The following is a 26,447-nucleotide window of genomic DNA, read 5'->3' on the forward strand; positions in this document are numbered from 1 at the left end:
ATCTTTAATGCAATAAAATATAAAACAACTTGAATGAACATCAACACCTTTTGTATGCAGAAAATAATGTACAGTTGGACAATTCTGTGTCCGGCAACAGTGTAACACACATAGATAATTTCACATTTTTGCATTATATTGATTCACTTAACATTAAATGTCTTTACACCAGTGTCAGCCTTCATACTAAAGCAGTTTTCCAACTGAGTAAGTAAACAAATCTTGGACGTTACAAGAATATAAGGTGTTATATATGAAAATGAATACACAGAAAACAAACGTAAAAAAATAAATAATTAAGTTAAATATTAATTTTCTTTAATAAATACAGAATAAAAGCTGTTGGTGACCATCTTTGAATGTGACACTTAAATCTATTTTTCATATTTGTCATTTGCGGTATGTCACATACTGAAAACACAAATAAGATATGTTAACTCTGACAGAGCTAAACACTTCACATATCACATTTCATATGACTTAACATCATGGATTGTCTGAGGTAAAAGCCAACGTTTTGGTGGATGTTGTGTGGCAGGGAGGTAATAACGTAGCTGCTTCCAGAAAGAGGAGGATGGTGGCTTGGAGTTTATGCCATCCCAGGTGACACAGTGCCCGGCCTCACCAAGATGTTGTAAGATCTTCGGTAATGATCCTGATGTTGACACTTCTTTTGTCTCTGTTTTTATGAAAACCAAGTGTGTCTGCCGCTCCACAAGAGCTTCATGGATGGCACTCAACAAGCCAGACCCTGGATCAAGATCTACAGAAGAGGGGACCAAAACCACCATCCGGCTTTCCTCTATGCAGTCCAACACTGCTTCTGCTACAGCTACAACAGACCAGTGTTCAGACTATACATTACTTCATTGAGATTTGTAGGTAGATTTTCTTCAAAGTACATCATAAAAACAATTACTATACCTTTCCCTGGTAAGACATCACGATCGTAGAGACAGAGGCTGTAACCAAACTTCTCTTCCAAAACACTCTCCAGCCATTTTCTGTCATGTGCATCTAGTCCTGCATCTGTGTCGCCCGTATAACACATCAGAAAGGCATCATAGCTTTTTCCATCTAAGAAAACACCAACAAACAACATGAATGGATACTAGTGTGGGTAGACACAGTATGGCCAGCTGCTCCAAAACAAGAACAGACATATTTCTTAAACATGAGTTGTTAAAATTCTCCCACCTGAGGTGCTGCTATGGCAGCCAAGAGTGTCTCGCAGGAAAAGAGTGATGTCAATTTTAAACTTAACATAGCTTACTACTGTTATAACCATCACCACCAAAATGCCCACAATGCTGACAGATAAGGGAACATAGGAACGGCGTGCTGTAGGATAATAATGCAGAGAAAAAAAATATTAAATCATTCAAACATGATTAGACTTGCATGTCACTTGGATATATGTGGATGTAAGTTTGATTCAAATCAAATTGATTGATTAGTCCACTGACCAATATATATATATTAACAATTGTTAGATGTAGCCCTACATTAAAAGTAAATGCATTCATTTTGCTCACCTTTTTTAACCATGTTGATGGGGACAAATATTGGGGGTTGGGAGGCAGATTGCAATTTGCAGGTGTAACGTTTTGATAGATCCTCCTCTGACACTTTTGTGAAGACTAGAGATGCTGTCATCTCTTCACTATCATTGTCCCTGTGAAGAAAAGGAAAGGAGATAAATGAATGAGAAAGAAAAGCCATTTTATGTATGTGTTAATTGTTTGTGGCCATTTATGACATTTGCATTCTCAAACCTCGTCATGAGAGCTGTGCAAAGTGCTTACCATGTAAAGTTGTAGAATACTGATGAGCTGCTGTTCGTTTCCACAAATGTGTCCCCAACCAACCACTGCACTACATCAAAGTCTGAATAAAGATCAGCTGTGCAGTTAATCACCTTCGTTGAGCCTAGAAAAAACAGTTTACAAGTTTTAAGTAGTAGTTTATAAAGGTAAAGTGTGCATGTGTTTGTGTCTGCATGACAAGACTGAAGCTCACCCAAATCTACTTCAAATGTTTCATTTTCGTGAGGTGACTTGATCACTGCACGTTTGTCATTTTCTGTGCAAACATAAAGAAAAGGTTAGATTTTTTTTTCTTAATATGAATTTCTTCAAAGATAAGCATATCTTAATCCAGGTGTTTATCTTACTGTGTGGTTGGACATCTAGCACCACTGTATAGCTCATGTTGTATATTTGGTGGAGATACAGGTAGGACCTGGTACACATGTAGACACCACTGTCTTCCTTTTCCGTGCTCGATAAGTAGTAAACTCTTCCTTTATTAAGGAACCTGTCTTTTGGCAATGACTTGCCGTCCTACAAGGAAATAAAGTTCAAATCAAATCAAAGCTTTAAGCATGAAATTAATAAAAACAATTTCAGGCTTAAGTGTAAAAAAAAACGACACAAAAATTTTTTTTTACAGAAATTTGGGTGGGCTAAAAAAAGGTTGTATCTCTCAACCACACCTCTGCAGTTTCCTATTACACAATAAGATCTTGTTCACACTCAAATATTTACTGTGTTTAATACCTTGTGCCATGTAATGTTGTTGCTGGTAATATTTGGGGTATCTTTAGAAGGGGAATTGACATCTAGACAATACAACTTGCAGGATTCCTGTGTGTAACATGTCTCACTGTACTGGATATTCTCTTCATACTCTCTGGACGGCGTTGTGTATACTGTCAGGCTGAACCGGCTCTGGCTACTGCCACTCCTGTCATGTCACAAAAGAAAATGAGAGTTTAGTTTACATTTGAATCACAACCACTGGCTATGCATATGAAATCCAAAATACACATTTTCCTCTAAGCCTGTGTCAAAGGATTACAGCCAGATAGTTTTGGTATCATTTGACAAGATTTGCAAATGATCTCCACAATACCACAGATTTAAGTGGTACTGTGTTTGATGATGCACTGAATTATCTGCATTATCTTCATTTGTATAAAGCCATCAATAATCTCACAGCAACAAACTGACAGACAGTTGGGAGATTCAGGCTACTGTTTTTACACATTCATTTTTCATCAAACAAAAAGCTGTTGATTTCTATTATACTGGGAGAGTAGATGTCTACTGGCACTGCAGACACCTGAAAGCACCAAAAGTGCAATAGGAGCATATCTGGATGACTGATAGACAGGATTCAAAATACATTAAAAATACGTACATAAAATTAAGCTTAGCGAAAGTTCAGACAGGAAGACCATCTTTTCGCCTGCTCATGTCTATAGTTTTATTTCTCAGTCATTCTGATCCTTCTCACAGCACATACTGGTCTCTCTCAAGGCTCATAATTTCCTTGCTGTCATTTCTGGGACATCAATTAAGACATCAGCTGTTCACGTCACCTGTTCACATCTAACCAATAGCACAGTGACACACCTTCTTTGTCAGTCTATCATATTGCCGCTGTCTTTTTAATGTTTTCTTCCTCTCTGCTTTAGTGCTTACTTGATGCTGTTCTGCACGACCCACTACCTCCCCATCACCACCCAGTCTTCAGATTCAGCAGTGCATCACTTCATCAACCTCAGCAGCCTAACCAGTCTTAGCAGAAATAGATTGAAGTTGATTGTCATTGTTATAATAAAAAACTAATTTACTTCATTCTCTGGTCTCTCCTGATTGAAATGGTATATTAACACCAATGCTATAAGATATTAGAATATAAACAAAAGCCCCCTTACTGCAGACAGTAATTCCCCTGATGGTTTACAGATGCTTTGAGAATAACAAGGGTCCTCCCAAGAACCAGCATATCCATCTGCTTCTGCTCAGCTGATGACATGTTGGTCAGATCCGTCTCCTGGGTGGTATGACTGGTCCAGGTCAGATTGGCACCACCGTGATTATATCCTCCATAGCGAGGGCACCGCAGCACCACCATCTCATTTGCCTTGACATAGATCTCCTCCTGCGCATATACACCTGTGAATGAGTGTTCATTTTAGTTCAGTTTAGTGCATAATGTGGCTGTTTAATGTTGTAATGTCTATTAATGGATAACATACTACCATCAACCTATTGAATAATTCCTTAAATTATTGATGCAAAAGACACTTAAAGGTAGAGTCAGTTCTTCTGGAGAAAGATTATTGATATTTGAAATAAACAAAGCGATACACCCTTCCAGGAGCTCTGCCCCCAAAATTCATATACACACTCTAATAAAAAAATCAGAAGAGAAATATGGCAGAATCCCAATGATGCATCAGCTGCAGAGTCATTTCTGTTCCTCTCGCACTTTATCATGAGTGGAAAATGTTTTTTTCTAATGTGAGCACAACAGCCCCACTTCTCACTATATCTGCGTTCAGCATCTCTGTCCACAGAAGCAGACTGACAGCTGAAATTTACTGAGCCAAAATCGTTTGCATGTCAGATCAGTACAGGAAGATATAGATAGTGTTTGTAGTTATGGATTCACTGACACCGTTAATAAGTTGAAAACACATACACGGTGGGATGTAATACAATGTTTCTAATGCTCATCCACCAATTCAATTCAATTCAATTCAATTCAATTCAAAACACATTATTTGTCCCTGAGGGCAATTTGCAGAGTAGCACAGTCAAAAAGCAACAGAACACAGGAAAATAATCTACACATTAACAATGATAACTAGAAATGCATTTCCTGCAGAAAATGTGTGTGCTGAAAGCACACAATATCAGTGAGTGAGTAACGTGCAATATTTGTTCACACTGTAGCACAGACACAGCAGTCTTTGGTCTTATTATAACAAAACCACTATGGAAATTGGCTAGTTACTTTCAGTGTTTTTGTCCTGTTCTACGTTGTCTTTCTTTTACACATAATGCCATATTACATGCAACATTTCTTATTTTTTGCATGTACATATTTTTTTATTTGGAAGTCCGTCATGTTTTATGACAAAATCAAATCAACATTGACTTCTTACCCTTCCACATTGCAGATAACATCATCATCTTACCTGTCACTGATGCAAGGAGGAAACACAGGAGGATCAGATGTACCTTCATCTTCATGATAACCGGCCAGAGCTCTGACAAAGTGCTTGTCAGAGCAGAGAGTTGATGAGAAGTGAAACCCAAGGCTCAGCGTCACGTTGTCAGTGGCACATACACGCCCCCTTAATTTCCCACCAAGGAAATATTTGTAACTCCCCTTTGTTAGCAAACATTCTTCTTCTTCTTCTTTTTCTGTTTCCTCTTCTTTTTCATCTTCAGTGATCGAATCTCCTCCTTTTAAATACTCAGATGATAAAGCACCCATACAACAACTAAAAAAAACCTAATTTTAAAAGTCCTGCATGAAAAATCTATGTCAGTAAAAGATCATCAGTATTAGATGCAAAATGTAATTAAATTATTGTAGTAAAAGTAGTGGTTTGGTCCCCCTGACTTATGTATTATTATATATGACATAATTAGATGTCATATATAATGCTGAACATTGATGCTTCATGCTGAAGCATCAGTGTTAGAGCAGCATTTTACTGCTGGAGGTGGAGCTAGTTTCAACTACAGTACTTGATATACAGTTAGATAGTTTAGTCCAGAGGTTCCCATCCTACAGGGGTTGGGCCCCTCCAAAGGTTCACCTCATACATATGATTAAGGGGAGAGGAAAAAAGAAAAAACAAAGTTCTGATACACAAATCTGTTTTCAGCTTTTGGACATTGGACAGCATTTTTACTTTTTTGTGACAATTTGGATAATTTTACCTTATTAGGCATTGAACAGTTATTTGAAGGAAACCATGAGGAATTCTCTTTGTGTACATTTTTAATATGAAAAGTAACTAATAACTGAAACTGCCAAATAAATGTAGCAAAGTAAAAAGTAGAATATTTCCCTCTGAAATATAGTTGAGTATAAGTAAAAAAATGCAGAAAATGGGAATTATAAGTACAAGTGACAAAAAATTGTAAACATTTCTTGAGTAAATGTACACCCAGGTATTTATAGGACTGAACAAACTAAATTTCAGTACCCTGGATGTACACTGGATTGTCGTTTAACCATGTGAACGTCCACCAGTAGCTCTTTGGTCTTCTTTACATCGAGTTGGAGGCAATTTCACTCTTTAAAGTCATTGATGAGACTCTTTACTTACATCCAGCGTCATACAGCCCACAATCACAGTGTCATTTGAGAACTTTTGGATGTGACAGTTAGGGGACTCACAGCAGACTGATATAAACTGAGATATCCTGACCTTCACTCCTTAAATTGGCTCAAACTCCAGAAACACTGGATCCTGCATTTCCCATAATGCAACTGATCTTTTCATTTGACCGTTCCTGTAGGCTATGTTAAACACAATCATTTTAAACTCATACAACTGTTGAGTCACAGACTTTCTGTTATAAATTCATAGTCTTCCAATCCTGAGCTGACGTGAACACTGGTGACTTCATCAGTGGTTATTTTCAGAAACTGAAGTAAGCTTTTCCAAAACCCAATGACATGTATAACCTTTATGTGTAAAAAAATGACGGAATTTTCCTTTATTTTCTCATACTCCCACTCCATAACTGCAGTATTAGGCCTACTGATTTATTATGGAGGAAAGTGTCATATATGCCATGTTCTTATTTTATTAATATGTGTTTATAGCAGTACATAGATGACATGACATGAATGTGACAGGGTTAAAAAAATGTACGTTATATTGTTTTTTATATTATATGTGTGTGTGTGTGTGTGTGTGTGTGTGTGTGCGCGTGTGCATGTGTGTGTGTGTGTGCGCGTGTGCATGTGTGTGTGTGTGTGTGTGTGTGTGTGTTTATTTGACTTTGCATGCATTTTTACAATAACTGGTCTGCTGTGGTTTTAGACATTCCTTTTAATTATTTATTTATTTCTAAAATGCTTGTTGCTTTTAGTTTGTGGTGAGCTGTGTTTTTTATACAGTTGAAATGAATCTGTGCTGACCCTGGGAGTGCATCACCCACATCCGGCTATTGACCTATTAACTCATGAGCGACAGGTTATCACAGTGCTTATTACAGTCGCACTAGAAGGTGCTATGACATAATGTTGATCATCAGATAGTCAGACTAACATCCTGCCCATTTTGCACTGGTCATCTTGTGGAACACACACAAAACATTGAGGTGATGAGATATCTTTATTAATTTTTAAGAGTTAAAGTAATTTTTCATGTTGGTGGTGTTTTTGTATTAAAATGATGTAGATTATTAGCCATCTAAAAAATCAAACATTTATTAAAAAGCCAAATGTAATAACTTTGATTTGAGCTTTAAATGTTTGTCAAGAAGTTAGTTAGGGATGGTTCTCTGGGTGACAACCAACAGGTCCGGTCTATAGCCTACACTGAGGGTCATATGTTATGAAACAATGGCTTTAATAAAGACTTTTCTTTTTCTTATTCTCAGCACTGTCAATTCCTTCATTTTACTTCTCATTAGAGAGGCTAATTCAAACAATCACCTGGTTCAAATTCATGGTTTAAACACATGGGGCATTGATGAGTACTATTATAGAGGTGGTGTTCATTTCAAAAATTAATTGGGTGGTTCTATCTTAAAGAAAGATTTAAAAGTTACATGTTTTTTTTTTAATTTTTTTTTTTAACTAAATCCCCATTGATATCTATAGGGACAACGAACACAGTGACGGGATTGGTTGTCACAATGCGTCAGAGTGTCTTTGATGGTTACTTACTACTTGTTGTAAGTGAAGGTCTTACCCATTTCAAGCCTAGACCTTAAGCTTCCATTTAATGTAGGAATGATTATTGAAAGATGTTCTGCTGATCAGCAATCAAAACAAGAGAAAAAAGTGTGACAACCAACCCTCTCCCCTACCTTTTGTCATATTGGGAAGGCAGGCACAGCAAAGCACACAAGAGATACGTTGCTGGAGTGCAATGGGGAGCACACTACTCCCCTTGTCTCTCTGTTTCTCCACAGAGAGACAAGGCTCCATAGATGGCTTCAGATCAGCATGGGAGGTGTGCAAGTAAGACACAATGAGAGACACAGAGAGAGGAAGCGTGGACAAGGGAGGATCGTTTGAAATGGACTTGAACTTGTAGTGGGGTTTTAACACTCCTGCGAATCAGCCTTGCTTAGCATTTTATTTAAATTACTTTTAAATGTTCAATCCTTTGTTTTGTTTTAAATTGAGTTTTACAGTCCTGTTTTGGTTTTTAACTCTGCTCACCTGATAAGAACCTGTAAGTCTTTCTAGAGCCCTAGGCTCTGCCAGTTCCTAGGTGGCTTTTTTTAATTGTCTAAACTTTAAGTATGGCCCACTTTTAGTTGCTGGGCCTGGCCACAGAAAGCTTTTTAAATGTGTCGATAGGTTGACCTACTTGCAGCTATCCTACCCACATAAACCTTTTCCTGCCTGTTTCTCACCACAGCAGAGCGAAACATGTCACCATGGTGCGATGTTAAAAGCTTGAATCAAGTGAGCAGGGAGACTCATGCTCAGTTCTCACTAATCAATACTAATCAATTTCATCCAATAGTTTGACAGAGGTCAGTCAGACTGAAGTTGTTAGTTGTGACTGAATCTATGAGTATGGTGTTCACGAGCAGTAGTGGAAGAAGTATTCAGATTCTTAAGTGAAAGTAATAAAGCAGTGTAAAAAATTATTACTTACAAGTTAAAATCCTGCATGAAAAAAACCTACTTTACCTTTCTTGTGTGTGTGTTGTTCTTAATTCATGGTCATATTAGACCAGTCTGTTTTAACAACTCTTGGGGATGGGGGTTCTTTTGATTTCTGGTGAAATATTGGATCATTTGAACATGAAACTATAGAAGGCATAATCAGTATTTGGTGGAGCCGTTAACAACTCATAGACATCTTAAATGTGACCCTGACTGCTACTACTGCTTTTTGTAGGATGTCAAAAGCCAAAAAGGTTGGAAACCACATGCATGTTTAATCTTTAACATTGTGTTTTTAAATGCTTATATTATCCATTCAATCAAATCTTCATTAAACACCAACAGAAAAGAACCAGAAAAGTATAAATACCTCCAAAATTACTTGAGTAAATGTACTTTCCACCACTGCAGTGGAGAAGATATGGATCATAATCTCCTATTTCCAAGAAAATGTTATTACACATTTATTACAAAATGTTGTGATCTCTCACATAGAAACATGAACTGTTTAGTTTCTTCATGAGGAGACTCTGAACTCTGAGATACATTGCCAGATTAGGGAAAGTAAACAATTAGTGTCAAACCCTCTATGAAGCTGCACTAATCAATGTCGGACACTAGAGGGCAGAAAAACATCAAAGTAAATTAATAGACTCATCACTCAGCAAGAAATAATCTACAGAAAATGTCGAACATTTTTTTTTCTTTTTTTTGAGCCACCTGTTTCCTGAGAAAAAATATCTTGTTTTAGCTGAAATACGTTCAGTTTTCTTCACCAATTTTGTCAGTCTGATGTGTTCTGAACAGGCAGTGTTCAGTGGGTCCATCAGAGCTTGTTGGGTTGATGGCAACAGTGAATTTGCATGTTTACATCACACTATTTATCACACATTTTAATGTGCTTGTAAAACAATATATATATACATATATATATATGTGTGTGTGTGTGTGTGTGTGTGTGTGTGTGTGTGTATATATATATGTGTGTGTGTGCATATATATAGTATATGTGTGTGTGTGTGTGTGTGTGTATATATATATGTGTGTGTGTGTGTGTGTGTGTGTGTGTACAATATGAAAGATAGGGATAAATTAGACTGCATGTTTGTAAGTACAGTTCCTTAAAAGGCTTTTTTATGTTCATTGGAGTGTCACCTATTTATATTTATATTATTCATATATGTATTTTTTAATGTTAAATTAATCTATATATTTGACCAATATAATAGTTCAGTAGTTCGTTGTACAGAAAACTAAAACTTTATTCAATATGAACCTACCGTAACTGTAGCTTAAAATGGCATTCAAGGCAAGGCAAGGCAGTTTTTTTATATAGCGCATTTCATACACAATGGTAACTCAATGTGCTTTACATAAAACAGAAAAACATGTCATTTGTACAACATTAAAACATACAATTACCCCCCCCCCCCCCCATAATAAAAACAAAGTACAGAAAAGCACAGGAGACGAGAAGTGTTTTTAACATGGATTTAAAAATGGGGCTGATTTCAGTTCTGCTGGTAGTTTGTTCCAGTTGTGTGCAACATAACAGCTAAAAGCTGCTTCACCATGTTTAGTTTGAACTCTGGGCTCAACTATCTGACCTGAGTCAGTAGATCTCAGAGCTCTACAGGGTTTATATTCTACTAACATGTCATTCATGTATTCTGGACCTAAACCATTCAGTGATTTGTAGACCAGTAGCAGAACTTTAAAATCTATTCTATAGCTGACTGGGAGCCAGTGTAAAGACTTGAGAACTGGAGTAATGTGCTCTGATCTCTTTGTTCTGGTTAAAACTCGAGCTGCAGCGTTCTGAATGAGCTGCAACTGTTTAATGCTTTTTTGTGTGAGTCCAGTCAGAAGACTGTTACAGTAGTCGAGTCTACTTGAGATGAAAGCATGAATCAACTTCTCCTGGTCTGATTGAGACATAAAACCCTTCACTCTGGATATGTTCTTAACAGAGCTGGTGACTCGGACTTGCGACTCGTACTCGAGTCGCACTTAAGTCGCACTACACATTGACTTCAGACTCGACTCGGACTCGACCTCAAAAGACTTTAGACTTGACTCGGACTCGAAGCTGGAGACTCGCAAATTACCATTATTTTCATGTTATCATTTATATTCTCATTATTTATTATCTGTCATTCGTCTTCTCTGTTTGCATTTGGGAAGTGATCTCTGGCTGTGACTGAGGCTGACAGTAAACACCAACATCAAACACCCATCACGCATGCGCTGTGTGTGTACGCGCGCATTTCGAGCAGAGCCCGTCTACTACTGTATACTTTATTAGAAACTCTCTGATTTCAAGACAATGGCGAGTGAAAGAAGCCCAACAGGAGTCCCTTGGATCGTTACATTTGGTGCTGCGAGCCTGTTATCAAAATACATTGTTGGTGCGATATATTTCTTTTATTGTATTTTACAGCATTGTTAAAAAAAACTCTTGTTAAAGAAAAATACAGTTATGAAATTGAAACAATCCTTTCCACATCACATTGCTGTAGATTCTAGTGAAACAATCATCGATACTGTCTTATATAGAGGATTTTATAGCTTATAGAATTTGAATTTGATTTAGTGTTAGTGTTTGCGAGAGACTTGAAACTTGACTTGGACTCTTAACCAGAGACTTGAGACTTGACTTGGACTTGACCCTCAAAGACTTGAGACTTGACTCGGACTCTCGCTCAAAGACTTAAGACTTGACTTGGACTTGCAAAAAATGACTTGTGAACACCTGGTTCTTAAGTTGATAGAAGGCTGTTTTGGTGATTGATTTGATATGACTGCTGAAGGTCAGATCTGAGTCTATCAGCACGCCAAGGTTTCGGACTTGGTCCGTAGTTTTTAGAGAGAGTGACTCGAGATGTTTAGTGACAGCAATCCTCTTCTCTTTATTGCCAAAAACAATTTTGTCCTGATTTAATTGAAGGAAATTTTGGTTCATCCAATTAGCTACTTGCTCTAAACAGTGACACAATGACTGTATTGGACTGTAGTCATCTGGGGACAGTGCTAGGTATATCTGTGTGTCATCTGCATAACTGTGATAGTCTACATTAGAGTTCTGCAGAATTTGGCCCAAGGGCAGCATATATAGACTGAACAGAAGGGTTCCAAGAACTGACCCCTGAGGAACTCCATATGTCATAGCCACTCGATCAGATTCATAACTTCCAATGGTCACAAAATAACTCCTCCAACTCATAACTCTTCCAAGTAGGACCTGAACCAGTCTAGGACTGTTCCGCTGAGTCCTGCCCAAGTTTCCAACCTGTTCAACAGTATACTGTGATCCACAGTGTCAAACGCAGCACTGAGATCCAAGAGAACCAGAACTGACACCTTGCCTGAGTCAGTGTTCAACCTTATGTCATTTAACACTCTAATAAGAGCTGTTTCTGTACTGTGGTTAGGTCGGAAGCCTGATTGAAATTTGTCAAAAAGGCCACTGGAGTTCAAGAAATTGCTGAGTTGATTAATCGAAGCTTATAAGCGCAGTTTCAGGAGCGGGAACACACACCAATTACACCCCTTCCAGCTCCTATATAAACAGACCTAACAGCTTCCCCCTCGTTCACTCTCGCTTTCGAGTCCCCCCCCCCCCCCCCCCCCCGCCCTCTCTTCTGTTCTTCTCTCCTCTCTTATAGGTTCCTGGGGGTTCGTCACTGCCCGGGCGCAGCGGCGGATCCTTCGTCCGACCTCCCCACACCGCATCAAGAATCACCGTATCAAGAATCGTTCCGCATCAAGAATACACAATTCATAAATCTGTTAAAACGTATCTCGTTGGTGATGTGTTCCTTGCTCGTGAAAAACCACTTTCTCAACGATCTTGGCTATAAAAGGAAGATTTGAGATAGGTCTGTAGTTGGTTAACATGGAAGAATCCAGCGTTCTCTTTTTTAAGAGTGACTTAATGGCAGCTACTTTTAGGGGTTTAGGAAACGTGCCTGATTGAGTATCTATCCTTACCAAGACGCCTCAAGGCCTATGGTAATTAACCAGATCTGGACTCCCACGTGAGATGCTGCGATAGCAACCAAAAGTGTTTTGCAGGAAAAGAGTAATGTCATTTTTGAATTTCACATGAATGACTACTACAACACTTGTCACAACAGTCGTCATAACGATCACCAAAACAATCACCACAACAATGCTGGATGCCAGTGAGAAGGGGGAAGGACGAGCTGTAATGATGCAAAGGAAAATCACTCTAAGAATTGTAATTAAAGCAACAGAATAACTTTGATGTCAGTTAAAAGAGTAGAGAATAACTGAACTGGTTTGAGCTTTAAGGTTGTAAATTATTGTTTCAATAACATCTGGAAACAATAGTAAAATCAAAACTTACGTTTTTTAACCAGGTTGATGGGGACAAATATTGGGGGTTGGGAGGCAGACTGCAATTTACAGGTGTAACGTTTTGATAGATCCTCCTCTGACACCTTTGTGAAGACTAGAGATGCTGTCATCTCTTCACTATCATTGTCCCTGTGAAGAAAAGGAAAGGAGATAAAATAATGAGAAAGATTGTGTGTGGCCAGTTATTACATTTGCATTCTCAAAACTCGTCATAAGAGCTGTGCAAAGTGCTTACTGTGTAAAGTTGTAGAATACTGATGAGCTGTTGTTCGTTTCCACAAATGTGTCCCCAACCAACCAGAACACTACATCAAAGTCTGAATAAAGATCAGCTGTGCAGTTAATCACTGTTGTTGAGCCTAGAAAAAACAGTTTACAAGTTTTAAGTAGTAATTTATAAAAGTAAAGTGTGCATGTGTTTGTGTCTGCATGACAAGACTGAAGCTCACCCAAATCTACTTCAAATGTTTCATTTTCGTGAGGTGACTTGATCACTGCACGTTTGTCATTTTCTGTGCAAACATAAGAAAAGGTTAGATTTTTTTTTTCTTAATGTGAATTTCTTCAAAGATAAGTATATCTTAATCCAGGTGTTTATCTTACTGTTTGGTTGGACATCTAGCACCACTGTATAGCTCATGTTGTATATTTGGTCAAGATACAGGTAGGACCTGGTACACATGTAGACACCACTGTCTTCCTTTTCCGTGCTCGATAAGTAGTAAACTCTTCCTTTATTAAGGAACCTGTCTTTTGGCAATGACTTGCCGTCCTACAAGGAAATAAAATTGTCAAAGCTTTAAGCATGAAATTAATAAAAACAATTTCAGCCTTAAGTGTAAAAAAAACACTCAAATTCATAAAAACTACAAGATTTTTTTTTACAGAAATTTGGGTGGGCTAAAAAAAGGTTGTATCTCTCAACCACACCTCTGCAGTTTCCTATTACACTATAAGATCTTGTTCACACTCAAATATTTACTGTGTTTAAATACCTTGTGCCATGTAATGTTGTTCCTGGTAATATTTGGGGTATCTTTAGAAGGGGAATTGACATCTGGACAATTCAACTTGCAGGATTCCTGTGTGTAACATGTCTCACTGTACTGGATCTTCTCTTCATACTCTCTGGACGGCGTTATGTATACTGTCAGCCTGAACCAGCTCTGGCTACTGCCACTCCTGTCATGTCATTAGAAAAAAAAAGTTAATATGACAAACATCTGCCATCATCACAATACATCAGACCTCAATGGCATTTGACTTCCAGCTAACAAGGTTTGGTGCTCCACAAAACCAAATTACCAAAACTATCAAGATGGAAAAATAAAGTTCAACATAAGAGCAATTTGTAACCAGGCAAGCAGTATAATGTGAGACCCCATTTTGGTCCAGACTCCAGACTAAATGGATGGATTGCTGTGAATTAGACATTCATGGTTTTTAAAGAGGTAAAATGCGATTTAATATTGACACCAAATTTATAAAAACCATAATTTCACGGGTTGAAAATGGCTAAACCTGTCATCTGCTTTTTAAAATCAGCCCCGGAAAGAGAGGGCCAATGCTGACATAGAGCTCGGTGAAGTTGGGTGTGGGATGGTTGATGATCTTGGATGCAGTGTGTGTTATTTTTGTCAGTTTGTTTCTGTTAGTGGTGGACAGCATGTTGTAGATACATGGTGAGCAGTACAAAAGGATGGGTTGAATGATGCTGGTGTAGTGACACAGTAGTGACAGAAGGTGGGGGTCAACAGAGAGGGCACAAAGTTTGCGGATGACATGGAGTCTCTGTTGGGACCTTTTGTGAATGTAGGTGGTGTGTTGATCAAATATGGTCCGAGGTATTTGAAAATCTAGAAACGATATGTTCATTAAGATATAACTGCTATAACAGAATTAATCGATTTCTTTGTTTACATGCTATACAGTCTACTCTTATATACAGTGTGTCAAACTCAAACATTCTCTACGGAAATGTGCTTATAAAGAGACAAACTGTTCCCTGGTTATAGAGGAATACTATTGATCAGTTTGAAAATGTTTAGAGTTTACCCCAGAGAGCATGTGTAATTCCCCTGATGGTTTACAGATGTTTTGAGAATAACAACGGTCCTCCCAAGAACCAGCATATCCATCTGCCTCTGCTCAGCTGATGACATGTTGGTCAGATCCATCTCCTGGGTGGTATAACTGGTCCAGGTCAGATTGGCACCACCATGATTATATCCTCCATAGCACCGCAGCACCACCATCTCATTTTCCTTGACATAGATCTCCTCGACTGTCTGCGCATACACAACTGTGAATGAGTGAAACACATTTTTAGTAAATTTTAATGTTTAAGACAACACCATGAACGTGTCTGTGGACAGAAGCGGTTAAAAACTATTAAAAGTATCTTCAGCTGGTGAATTTTATCCTCCCAATATTAATAAATAGACCATTTATAGCTGTCAACTGTTTCAAGAATTCCCTAAATTATTGATGTGTTTTTTAAACTTATATGTTGACTGGCTATAATATTTAGATTTAACCAGGAGTTGTCACATGTCAGCAACAATATGATGTGTGACATTTGATGAAATAATTCCATGATCTTGAAGGATATGACTACTGCATCACACTGTGACCACTTCCCAATTGTATTTGTGCTATTTCCACTTTTTTTGAAGAACAGATGAATGCTTTGTCCATGTTATTTTGAACGCGTCAAAATCATTGTTGATATTAGCTGACACTAGAGATTCATATTCTATAATAACACTGGCAACTGCAACATGTTATACTATCTTAGTATTGTCATATTGTATTGATGCTCTTCTTGCCTTGAGCACCACAAACCTTAACAGTCACAAGACTTGATTTACATTTACTCAAGTAATGGATTTTGGGGCAATTTACTAATATTTATATTTTACACAACTTTATACTTATACATCACAACAATTTTAGAGGTCAATATTGTACTGTTTACTCTGCTATATTCATTTGACAGCTATAATCACACATTTCTATGAAGATTGAGATTTTACAAGCAAAACATATGGTCAGTTTATAAAATGTTAAAATGCTAATGCTTTAATGCCTGTTGTTTTTATTTTTTATTATCTTTTAGCAAGTATTGATTGATTGGTTGATGATTTATTGGTTGATGGAGCTAGTTTCAATTACTTTTATGTGAAGTTTGGTAGTTTAGTTCAGTTGTTCCCAAACAAGGTTCACATGATAAATCTGGAGTCATGAGATGATTCATGAGTTAGAAAGAGGGAAAACATAGCTCTGCTTCACCAATCTGTATCATTTCTTTTTTGGATAAAATATTTAGTAATTTTACTTTACTTATCTTTGCTGGAACTGTTAATCTGGTAAGAAGCCCCAAATCATCTTTTTTTGGTGTGTGTGTGTGTGTGTGTCTGTGTGTGTAGAGTTCATGTTAAAATGGAAATATTCAGTTACATGTACAAGTTCAGTGCTGGTATAAATCAACTTTTCACCACTGCCTAGTAATTGCTAGTGTAGTAGTAATAATTATCCCCCACTTTTTTCCTGAATATTTAACACCATGTAGAGAAAGATTAACACATAATTCAACCTGCCTGATTGCCGTTTACTATTACATAACTGAAACTTCTCTTACCAGTTGCCAGGAGGAAATAGAGTTGGATTGGATTTACTCTCGCAGTCATCTTGCAAAAATGCAAACGTCTCAGTGTAGTCTCACGACTGTAGCCTACTGGTGACTATAATGAAAGTGAAATAGGAAACCCATAAAATAACGGCTGAGAGATAGCCCTACCCTCTCTTTTTTTCATGTCCGTTTTCGTTTCAAATATCAAACATAGGCTCTGTGTCACAGTTTGCAAAATAAATGTGGAAGCACATTTCTGATCTTCATGGCTTTTCAATAATTCACTGCCTCACCTTCACTTTTTTTTTCATGTATTATCTTTATTCATGACAGTCGTGCGTCAGTTGTGCGTTTATCTATGACGTCAGATGTGCCTGTTGTGTCTTGTCTGTCTTATGTTTTCTTTATTCTAGTCTTCCTCTGTGTTCATAGTAATGCACCAGTTGTGGCACTCCCAATTTCGTTAGCCTATTAGTAACCTACCCGGTGCGCTGTGGCTGTCACGTATCTTCCACTATCTTACAGCCCACTTCAGTGGAACTCAGAAACTCAGAAACCAAACAAACACAAATCCTTCCAGGAATTTCCTCCTGCAGGTTTGTCAGAGATGACCGACATATTGAAACTGGCGTCAGAAGCGGGAAAGACACCTATACTATCCCAACTTTCAGAAAGCGGTGAGATATATAAAACTTGGCTCTTTTTTTTAGCCATTGTGTCATTGTGGTGGACTGTTTATTCAACTGCTTAGTCACCAGTGTTGCCTCAGTGCAGCTCATGATAATATGTAGCCTATTCATTCACGAAAAATGCATTAAACACAACTACGTGTGTTTTTTCAGATATTGGCAGTATTTGGGCTGATGTGTGCACCTACGTTCAACGTCAGATCACTTTAAAGAAGGTATATATGTCTTTATCTGTCTATACAAGAATGTGGATGGTTGTTTATAAGGCTGCCTCACTTGTCTTTTAAAACTCAAATCCACCTGTCATCGGTCTCCTCAGATCAATACAGAGCCTGGCAAATGAGCTTTTAACAATTTTTTTGCAAGATGTATTGAAATTGGACAGGCATGTGTCAGTTTATCATGTTAAATTAGAGGTTGTAGCCTACAGTGTTCCATGGTTGATTAGACATGGTTGCTCACTATTGTTATTTCTACCATGTACTGTTATTAATGATGTTATTCTTGGTAGACTTATATGTATTAGCTATTTGACTTGTTTTTGTCACGTTTTACCGTTTTTTGTCATTGTTTTATTTGTTTCATTTGATATGTTTGTATTATTTGACAGTTTACTCTTATTACTGTGGTTGTTATTATTATATATTGTATGTCTTTTTAGCCCATATGAATGTGAACTCAGGGCATTGCTGTAAAAGAGCTTCATGCTCAGTCAATTTTGCTTAAATAAAACATGGCTTAAAAATCTATCTATCTATCTATCTGTCTGTCTGTCTGTCTGTCTGTCTGTCTAATGACATTGATTTATTGATCCACAGGGGGTCCATCTGGCAGGACTGGGGACCTTCACCTTCTCTCAGCAGAAGTTGGACATTGGGAACAAGTTCATAATGATCCAGCACCCCATTTTCCTCCTTGCTGGCAAACTTGCCCAGTCTCTAGGCTTACAGCAAGCCAAACCACTGGGTGCAGGTGAGGATAAACATTGTCATCATAAATAAAGCAATATGGATATATGTGATATAATATAGATACAGCTAATATACCACTTTAAACCTTTTAAGCAATGTGATAGTAGTGTTCTGAAAAAGAAAAGTGAACATTTATTGTTGTAACAATATATATCTTTTGCAGTTTTAAATGTCATATACACATCATTTTGTACAAGATGTTTTTGACAACTTGAGCTTATTGTTTCTAACACAAAAACATACTATAGTTTGGTAAATAACCAACAGTACTACAAAAACACTATCACTGGGTCAAAACAGTTAACCAATTGGTTCATTAATTCGTTGTTGCCATAAAATGTTCAGACTAGTGATCTTTGTGTGTATGTAGGTATAGCAACTTACAGCAGGGTGGGTCAGAGAGGATTTGGTTCCATGATTGTTTTTGACACTGTCACGACCTGGCCTTAAACAATAGAACAATATGATGAAGACCATTTGTTGCATGTGTGTCTGTGTATGTGTCCCTGACAGCAACAGACCTACCTGTAGTGCAACTGAACTTCACAGCTGTGTCACAAGAGACTCATTTCAGTCGAGACATAGTGGAGGGCTGTGTTAGAGAAACTCTTCTGCTCCTTGTCAGAGCTTTGGCCTCTGAGCAAATCGTATTTCTCCCCCTCCAGGGAATTGGAGTTTTGTCCTTTAAGAACAACAAGGTGCCTCACCTGCACACACTTCTTACACTGTGATTCACATTGTGAATGATATGATATTATACTGCTTTTCGATCAAACCAAATCTCATCTAATGTACTTTAAAGGTACGGATGAAGTTCAACAGAGATTTTATTAATGCCGTGGATGGAAGTGGCAGGCTACATTTAGCCTTCAATAATGTGAGTACAGATGAACATATATGTTTGTGCTTTTGCTTGTTTGCAGTATACACTGTATGTGTAATTATTCAAGCATATCATTGGTACTTTTGCCCTTCCAGAGACCGGGGAGCAGTGCCTCTTTAATGTCTGGTGGACTGTCCAGGCTACAAAGGCCACAAAATGCCAACCACATCACCCTGCCAACTGTCTGCTCTCCTCAGCCAGATAACAAAGCTGGTGACAAAGAAGGCTGGTGCCTGTCACCAGCTCCAGACCAGAGGAATGCACAAGGTGAAAGAGCTTTTTGCACAAGGCTGACAATTAAGGTTGAGGTTTAAAATCATTTTAATAAATAATTAAGTATTGCATCAAATCCACTTTAAAATTGACAGTTGAATCTCTCTATTTTGTCTTATTCATTAACTTGTTGTGAGGGAGAAAGACTTTTGTTCCTCATTTTACTTTAGCTGTTTAAAGTTTGATGTTTCGCAGATTATTTCTTTGATTTCTTGCTGAGGTTAAAACACTCAAATCAATATGTTACATATGAAGCTGACGGCTGACTAGTGGCTCGGCTGACGGCTGACTAGTGGCTCTGTCCAAAAGTAACAATATTCACCTGCTAGCACCCCTTGAGCTCACTAATTAAGATGTTATATCACATTACCTGCAAGACTGCAGGAGTTTTTTGTATGGATAGGATTTTGTTGACATTGGATGGAGTCAGGCTAGCTTTTCAGCTTCACAGAGCTTTCTATTCTAATGCCCAGCACAACAGTGAATAAGTGCTTTCCCCAGAATGTTATACTCTTCCTTCCACTTACTTGAAGAACATGTTGTACCGGAAGTGAAATCTGGTTCTATTTGCACTTTGGTCTGCCAGAGGTTGTTTACTTTAAGTGTACTTGGTGTACTTGAAGAACACGTTGCACTAGCAGACTGAGATGAATCACCTGTTTTCACATGAAATCTGAAATGATTTTCACTTTCACTTTTGGTGTACTAGGGGCAAATGTATCACAATGACCAAGCTAACAATACAAGATTAGATGTGCAATTTGTTAGAGATTAACAAGGCCAGGCATTTTGCCAATTTGAAAGCCACTTTCCTCAAATCAAAACAGAGTTACTGTAATAGGGTGCAATAGGCTGAGATGCAACTATATATATGTATGTATATATAGATATATAGATATATAGATAGATAGATAATGTTAAGCTCCCCTATTAGGAGAAAGATATGTTTAGGAACAGTGAACCCACTCAAGGTGTTGTGTGTCTCTACAGAAGTTCCCCAACAGCGGGAATCTAAATCCCATCAGATACTGCAGCCTGCTAACATGAAAGCGTTCAGCTTGTATGAAGACCTGAAACCAAAACCACCTATGGAGGCCACAGACAAGTACCACACACAAACACACCCACACACACATAGACAGTCAGGTACACACACTCTATGGCCTGAGTCAGTGAGAACTGAGAGCTCACAGGTGGTCCTATATTGTTACTGCCCTGAGGCAGCTTCCAGCTCCATCAATGATGCACAACTATCTCTTGGACAGATTCCTCTTCTTTCATCAGCTCCCTGCACTGTCAAGATCCACACACACACACACACACACACACACACACACACACACACACACACACACACACACACACACAGACCTGTAATCTGGGTTCATTGTTAACTAGAATCATGAAACACGTTGAATCCAACATGTGAAAGAGAATGATTGGATGACAGAAGATACTCACTGTAGTTTTATCAAATTTGGTCCACCTAGTCTGTTATAATATGCTCAGGAACAGTTAGAGTCCATGCCTACTTTACACCCTCTGTGAACCCATATCCACAGTGTAAGGTCTCATGTTAAACTGTTCACATGAGACACAAGCATGGGTTACAGGCAGTGTTTCACTATTATTTGACTCTATGTTTTATTTTGAATTCCAGTTGCTCGGTTTAAAGTCCCAAGAAAAAGGGAAAATTAAACCATTTAACATATACACCCATCCACTCCCACACAGGGTTATTATAATTAACGAAAACTAAGACTAAAACTAAAACTAAAACTAGCAATGAAAAAATAATTTAGTAAACTGAAATTAAAATAAAAACTACAATGAACAATGTAAAACTAACTGAAACTAAACTGAATTGCAGATAAATTCAGCTTCATTTTCGTTGTTGTTTCGTTTTCTCCCTCAGTGACTTCCTGTCCTGCAGCAGCCATGGTTAAAGAATGAAATTAAAAGGGACTTGATAATTGGTGTCACACATTCTTTCATCCTTTTCAGCTTCTACAAGTCAAGGCTTTCTCTTAATACCTGAAAAAATAAAACTAAAACTAAAACTAAATAAAAACTAAACTGAAACTGGACAATTCCTCAAAATGAAAACTGCCAAATGAACACACACAATGGTATGTGTGTGGGAGTCCCACACACATACCATGGAATCATTGTTTGTAGTTTTACAGGGAGTGTTTTTCTCTTTAGTTAGGCTAGCTGTTTCAAACTCTGCTAACACTTAACATACACCAACAAACCCCCATACATACCGTGGAGTCATCATTTATTGTTTACAGTCGCAAACAATCTGTTTCCCCTTTCAGGCTCACCACCATCTCTCCACCAAAGGTCACTCCCAAACTTGAGGAACCACATGTGAATGTTAGCTGCTCTGATCATGCCCGTGCTGGACAGGTAAGTGTGCAGGTGTGAAAGTGATGGTAGTTCTCTAGAGTATGGATTTGTAATGTCAGCTTTCTGTGTCCTTGTCACTATAGGAGCTGTGCTACCTGTGTATGCAGCGGGCCCAAAGAAATGTGCCAGTGTACCTGAGGGAGCAGCAGCAGACTGAGGAAAAAGCTCAGGAAAAACTCTTATTGTGTAAAGAACAACAGAGAGACAAGCAGTTCATGGAGAGAGAGCAGGTGTGTGTGTGTGTGTGTGTGTGTGTGTGTGTGTGTGTGTGTGTGTGTGTTTGCGGGGGGTATGCACTTCAACGTGTTGTTGTTGACATGCTGATGATAAACAGCTGTAATAACCATGGTCACGACTTAGTTAAGTATGATACCATGCTAACATTTGCAGAGCTGCAACAATAAGTCCATTAATGGATTAGTCAAATGAAAAAAAAAATCAGTAATCAAAATCAGTTGTTGTAAGGATTTGATGGTCCAAAGTTCTTAATTGTGAGAATTCCCTGGTTTTCTAGTATAGTAAACTGAATATATACGAATTTTTGACTTTTTATTGAGCATAACAAGACATTTAATGACTCCACCTTGTGCACTAGGATATTGTGATAGATATTTTTCACTGTTTTCTGATGTTTCACAGATCAGACGAACAATAAATTAAATGTAAATAAACATCAACCGTTATAGACCTAAACAAAATACAAAGTACAGCTGAGGAATATCGTGTTAGTTTTACAGGTATTTGGTAATAGCACTGGACAAATTCAAATTTTGGCCGAATGATGGCGCTAGATGAAAAGTTTAGGGGTTACATCAGAGTTATTACAATTCATCCCGAGGGGGACACATTTCATGGAAACATTTCACTTAAAACCAGAAATGTCAATATCATGGTGGTGTCAGAGAAGATGCCCCAATGAATAAACTACAACATATAAATATATGTATAAATATACACTTTTGGATTTAATTTTTCCTATTTAGATTCCTTTTATATTCTATCTGCTGTGTGTCACTTGAGGGGATTCAAAACTGGTCTGGGGATTTTTTAGTTGCTTATATTCTACAGAAAAGAGAAGGAGAAACTAAGACTAAGGTTGTAGAAAGTGTCAGTTCCTCACACAGTAAGATGCAACTGAAATACATTATGAGTGCCTTGTGTGTTGTTATTCCCAATATTAGTTCATAGTTCAATAAAAAGGCTTCTAAAACAGATCACAGTGTTCTTAAGTATTAAAGATACCTGCCCTCTGAAAAAAGTTAATTTATCACCCTAGTAATGATAAAATGTCATGCTTTCATTGTCTTTTCTTTTTCCAATCAGTGTTATGATGAAATTGATTTATTTGTGTGTGTTCATTTGGCAGGCGAAGCTGCATGAGCACCGTGAGCATTCAAAGCAGATCGCTGCATTCAACCAGCAAATTTCAGAGAAGAAAGAGAAGACTTACTGTCCTCTGTACCCTGTGAGTAGAGCCTGGACATTAAAGATGTTAAATCACACTTAACAGCTCTTGGCATCTCTTTAGCGTAGCAGTGGCTCGTCATATTCAGTTTCTCCTCTGGGCTGCTTGTGTTTAGACATCATTTATCTTCCCGGCTCGGCCCCTCACTCCTGCAAGAAACATGAAACAGAATTGTTACAGGAACGAGCTTCAGAGCCAGGTAGAGAGGCAGCGGCAGCACAAGGCTCGAGACCAGCAGAACCGACTCCTCATGGAGCATCTAGACCAGGTCCAGCTGGCCCAAGAGTGAGTCTGTTTCAGCGCTACTGCTCAAGCAAATATTTAATTAGTTTTACTAACTAATGCGTCATCTCTTTTTTGTGTGTGTTTCAGATTAGCTTTGCAGAAGGCTCAGCAGAAACAGCAGAAACAGGAGAAAACAAAGCATTACAAGATGGCTCTAGACAATCAGGCAAGAAAAGCCAGATTTAGTAGTCTTTGTGCAGTCACACAGGTACAAATAAAGCAACACAAGTAATCATCACCAGTGATAAATATGGATGCAGAAGGGAGTAAAATCACATTTAGTCTCAACAGTGATTAATTTCAATTTATTTTTTCAGAATGAATATTCCTCAGGTTATAAATGTTTTGAATTTCTTCATCTTTCTAACAATTGTTGTGCTAGCTAAGTAGAATATACATAAATTAAGATCTTTTACTGGGATAATTGTATCCCTCTGTTATGCTGCTGATCTCTGCAGTATCCCATCCCCTGTGTGTTATTGTGTAGTTGCAACAGAGGAAAAACATAGGTCAAAGGAAGGCCATAAAGTAAAGTTAACGCCTATCCTGCAGGTCATGTGTACACAGGCTGTGCTGACAAGCCATTTAAAGACAGTTTCACTTGTTTTATCTCAAGCCAGCTGGATTTCCTGTATGGTTTACGTGCTTTGCCCATAGACTGCATAAAAGTAGATAAAAGACATAGCTACACTTTGATGTCTCCCATTGGTTTGTCGACTCACATTTTGAAGCTTCAAGTTTGGAGCCAGAAGTGATGAAAAGTGAGTGGGTTGAACGCTAGCTGGTTGCTTGGTTATCATTGTGCATTTACAGTCGTTTGACTTTGATATTGCTAAGGCTCATGCTATTTTTCACTAGTGACAAGAGGCTTTAGACCATTAGAACAAATGTACTTACTGGATAGACTGAACATCCAATTCTTTAGAGGTTCTTTTTGTACAACCAACTGCTGCAGAAGACAACATCATTGGCCTGCATCTGACCTATTTGATGTATTATACCCAGGTCTATGGTGACCTTAAACATAAAATGAGTCTGTTTGATAGACTGTTGATGTTGCCCTCATGACATTTATAGGTGGAGGGTAAGAAGGGCACGGACCTTCCAGACTGCCAGCCTGACAGCTTCGGGTTTAGCCGCTGTGAAACACCAGCCGCCAACGCTGAGAGCCGAGAAAGGGCACAAAAGGTCATCTCTGTCTCTTAATGCTGCCATCAACTGACCCTGAAACTCAGTGGTGGAAATAACATCATATCATATTTATTACATTAGATTGTAATTCTCTGCAGTTTTTTGCACTAATGGAAGAGACTATAGTACACATAAAAGTAAGCAAAAAGTAGGCATCAAAATCTTTTCTTGAGTAAAAGTATTTTTTTAAATAACAGTTGAAAAAATATTCTCAGGCCTCTTACTGTATGAGTTGCGTTTAAATTGGTGCACAACATATTAAACTCAATTTGATATTTTTCTATGAACCAGCAGCTCTTTCAGGCAAATTTCGGTGTTGCCACTCAGAAGAAAAAGGAAGAACTACAGAACCGCCAAGCTCAGCTGGAAAAAGAGAAAGAAATGTTCACACACAACCGAACGGAGTGAGTAGAGAAGCTGTGGGTCAGAGAATCGGGAAATGAAAGAAATAACAATAACAATGACAAAGTGGAAAGTAGTCCAAGACATGCCTGTGTTTCTTCTGGAGAAACTGTCACAGTCTGTCTCTCTCTGGTATGTTTTCTGTCCAGGTTAATATTGGACCACATTAATCACTTTGAGAAGAAGCGGGACATCAGTAAGTCACTCGAGAACGAGTGGAGTTTGAGTGTGAAACTCAAACACCAACGAGAGGAAGAGGAAAAGCGCTTCCTGAGGTGTGTGACGTAGGATCATCACTTACATTCACAATCACATTCACAACTTTGTGTCAAGTTGGTTTAACATTCACACGCTGTCTTAAAAGTTTGCCATTTAGTTTGAAAGTTACTGCATCCTTCAAACAACAGACTTATGTTCCTAATTTCTGATAGGGTGATTTGATTAAAGGCCAAAACTGAAAACTTTCAAAGGTTATAACACATTGTACACATTATTTTGATTTTGAGTAAATGTTCTCCTGATTTTTGGTGTTCAAAGACTTTCCAAGAGTGCTTTGATACAGTTCTAGATATTGTCCTTTGAAGGTGAAGTTGATCTGTTCATTCACTCATTCTTCAATGTGTCTCTCTGTGGTCAGGTCTGCTGGCCAGCTCCTGGTAGATAAGCTAGCACAATACAGACGCTGCTGCCAGTGTAAGAGGAGGACCTCCAATTGTGGAGAGACCAACATCTGGAAAGACTCTCATTACCTCTCTGGCTCACAGTTTATGATCTAATGACCACTTGAACATCAAGGCTTTAACAGGCCACTTGAAACTCATCATGTGACAATCAATAATGGTGAAGTTTAAGTTAAGTTATGTGAAGCATACATGGATGATATGGTATGCAAGTAGGCGCTGTGTTACTGTGAGACTTCCTCTTGCTCCTTTCATAAATTGGTTTCTTTGCGGTTTGTGTTAGTTGTAATTTGATTTATTTTCTGCACATTACGGTTGTTTTTGTGTTTCTTTGTCACATGATTATGTGTTACGAAAGTCAAACACAGTCAATAAATTGTTTTTACACACACACATGATCAATGACAGAGTAGAGCTCACATTGATGATTGATGATGGCACATTTAGGTTCTTTAACTTATCATTGAAAGACTGTCTCACATTCTTGATGAGCTTATGGTGTTGTATGCTTGAGTTTT

At 38.1% G+C, this 26,447-nt stretch overlaps 2 protein-coding genes across 2 annotated transcripts; one reads left to right on the forward strand and one right to left on the reverse strand.

Moving 5' to 3' along the window:
• Nucleotides 1–464: 464 nt before the first annotated feature.
• LOC128360029 (interleukin-18 receptor accessory protein-like) lies at nucleotides 465–16,736 on the reverse strand. The gene is made up of 16 exons (XM_053320379.1): nucleotides 16,688–16,736; nucleotides 15,103–15,349; nucleotides 14,043–14,229; nucleotides 13,651–13,819; nucleotides 13,497–13,559; nucleotides 13,283–13,406; nucleotides 13,037–13,176; nucleotides 12,792–12,872; nucleotides 3,722–3,962; nucleotides 2,666–2,745; nucleotides 2,020–2,082; nucleotides 1,806–1,929; nucleotides 1,536–1,675; nucleotides 1,198–1,341; nucleotides 925–1,077; nucleotides 465–832 (listed from the first exon to the last, which is right to left on the reverse strand). Exons 1-16 carry the CDS (start codon nucleotides 16,734–16,736, stop codon nucleotides 465–467), a joined length of 2,373 nt encoding a protein of 790 aa, XP_053176354.1.
• Nucleotides 16,737–17,188: 452 nt separating this feature from the next.
• On the forward strand, nucleotides 17,189–26,140 carry LOC128361290 (coiled-coil domain-containing protein 81-like). Its single transcript, XM_053321694.1, has 16 exons — nucleotides 17,189–17,355; nucleotides 17,521–17,582; nucleotides 18,186–18,339; nucleotides 18,852–19,036; nucleotides 19,141–19,215; nucleotides 19,317–19,488; nucleotides 20,485–20,599; nucleotides 21,816–21,906; nucleotides 21,990–22,136; nucleotides 23,273–23,371; nucleotides 23,487–23,656; nucleotides 23,744–23,822; nucleotides 24,734–24,844; nucleotides 25,142–25,251; nucleotides 25,399–25,524; nucleotides 25,887–26,140. The coding sequence occupies exons 1-16, from the start codon at nucleotides 17,286–17,288 to the stop codon at nucleotides 26,023–26,025; spliced, it is 1,905 nt and encodes a 634-aa protein (XP_053177669.1). The 5' UTR covers nucleotides 17,189–17,285; the 3' UTR covers nucleotides 26,026–26,140.
• The last annotated feature ends 307 nt before the right edge of the window (nucleotides 26,141–26,447 follow it).

This window comes from Scomber japonicus, chromosome 1 (genome assembly GCF_027409825.1).
Source record: "Scomber japonicus isolate fScoJap1 chromosome 1, fScoJap1.pri, whole genome shotgun sequence".
In the NCBI taxonomy this organism is placed as follows: domain Eukaryota; kingdom Metazoa; phylum Chordata; class Actinopteri; order Scombriformes; family Scombridae; genus Scomber; species Scomber japonicus.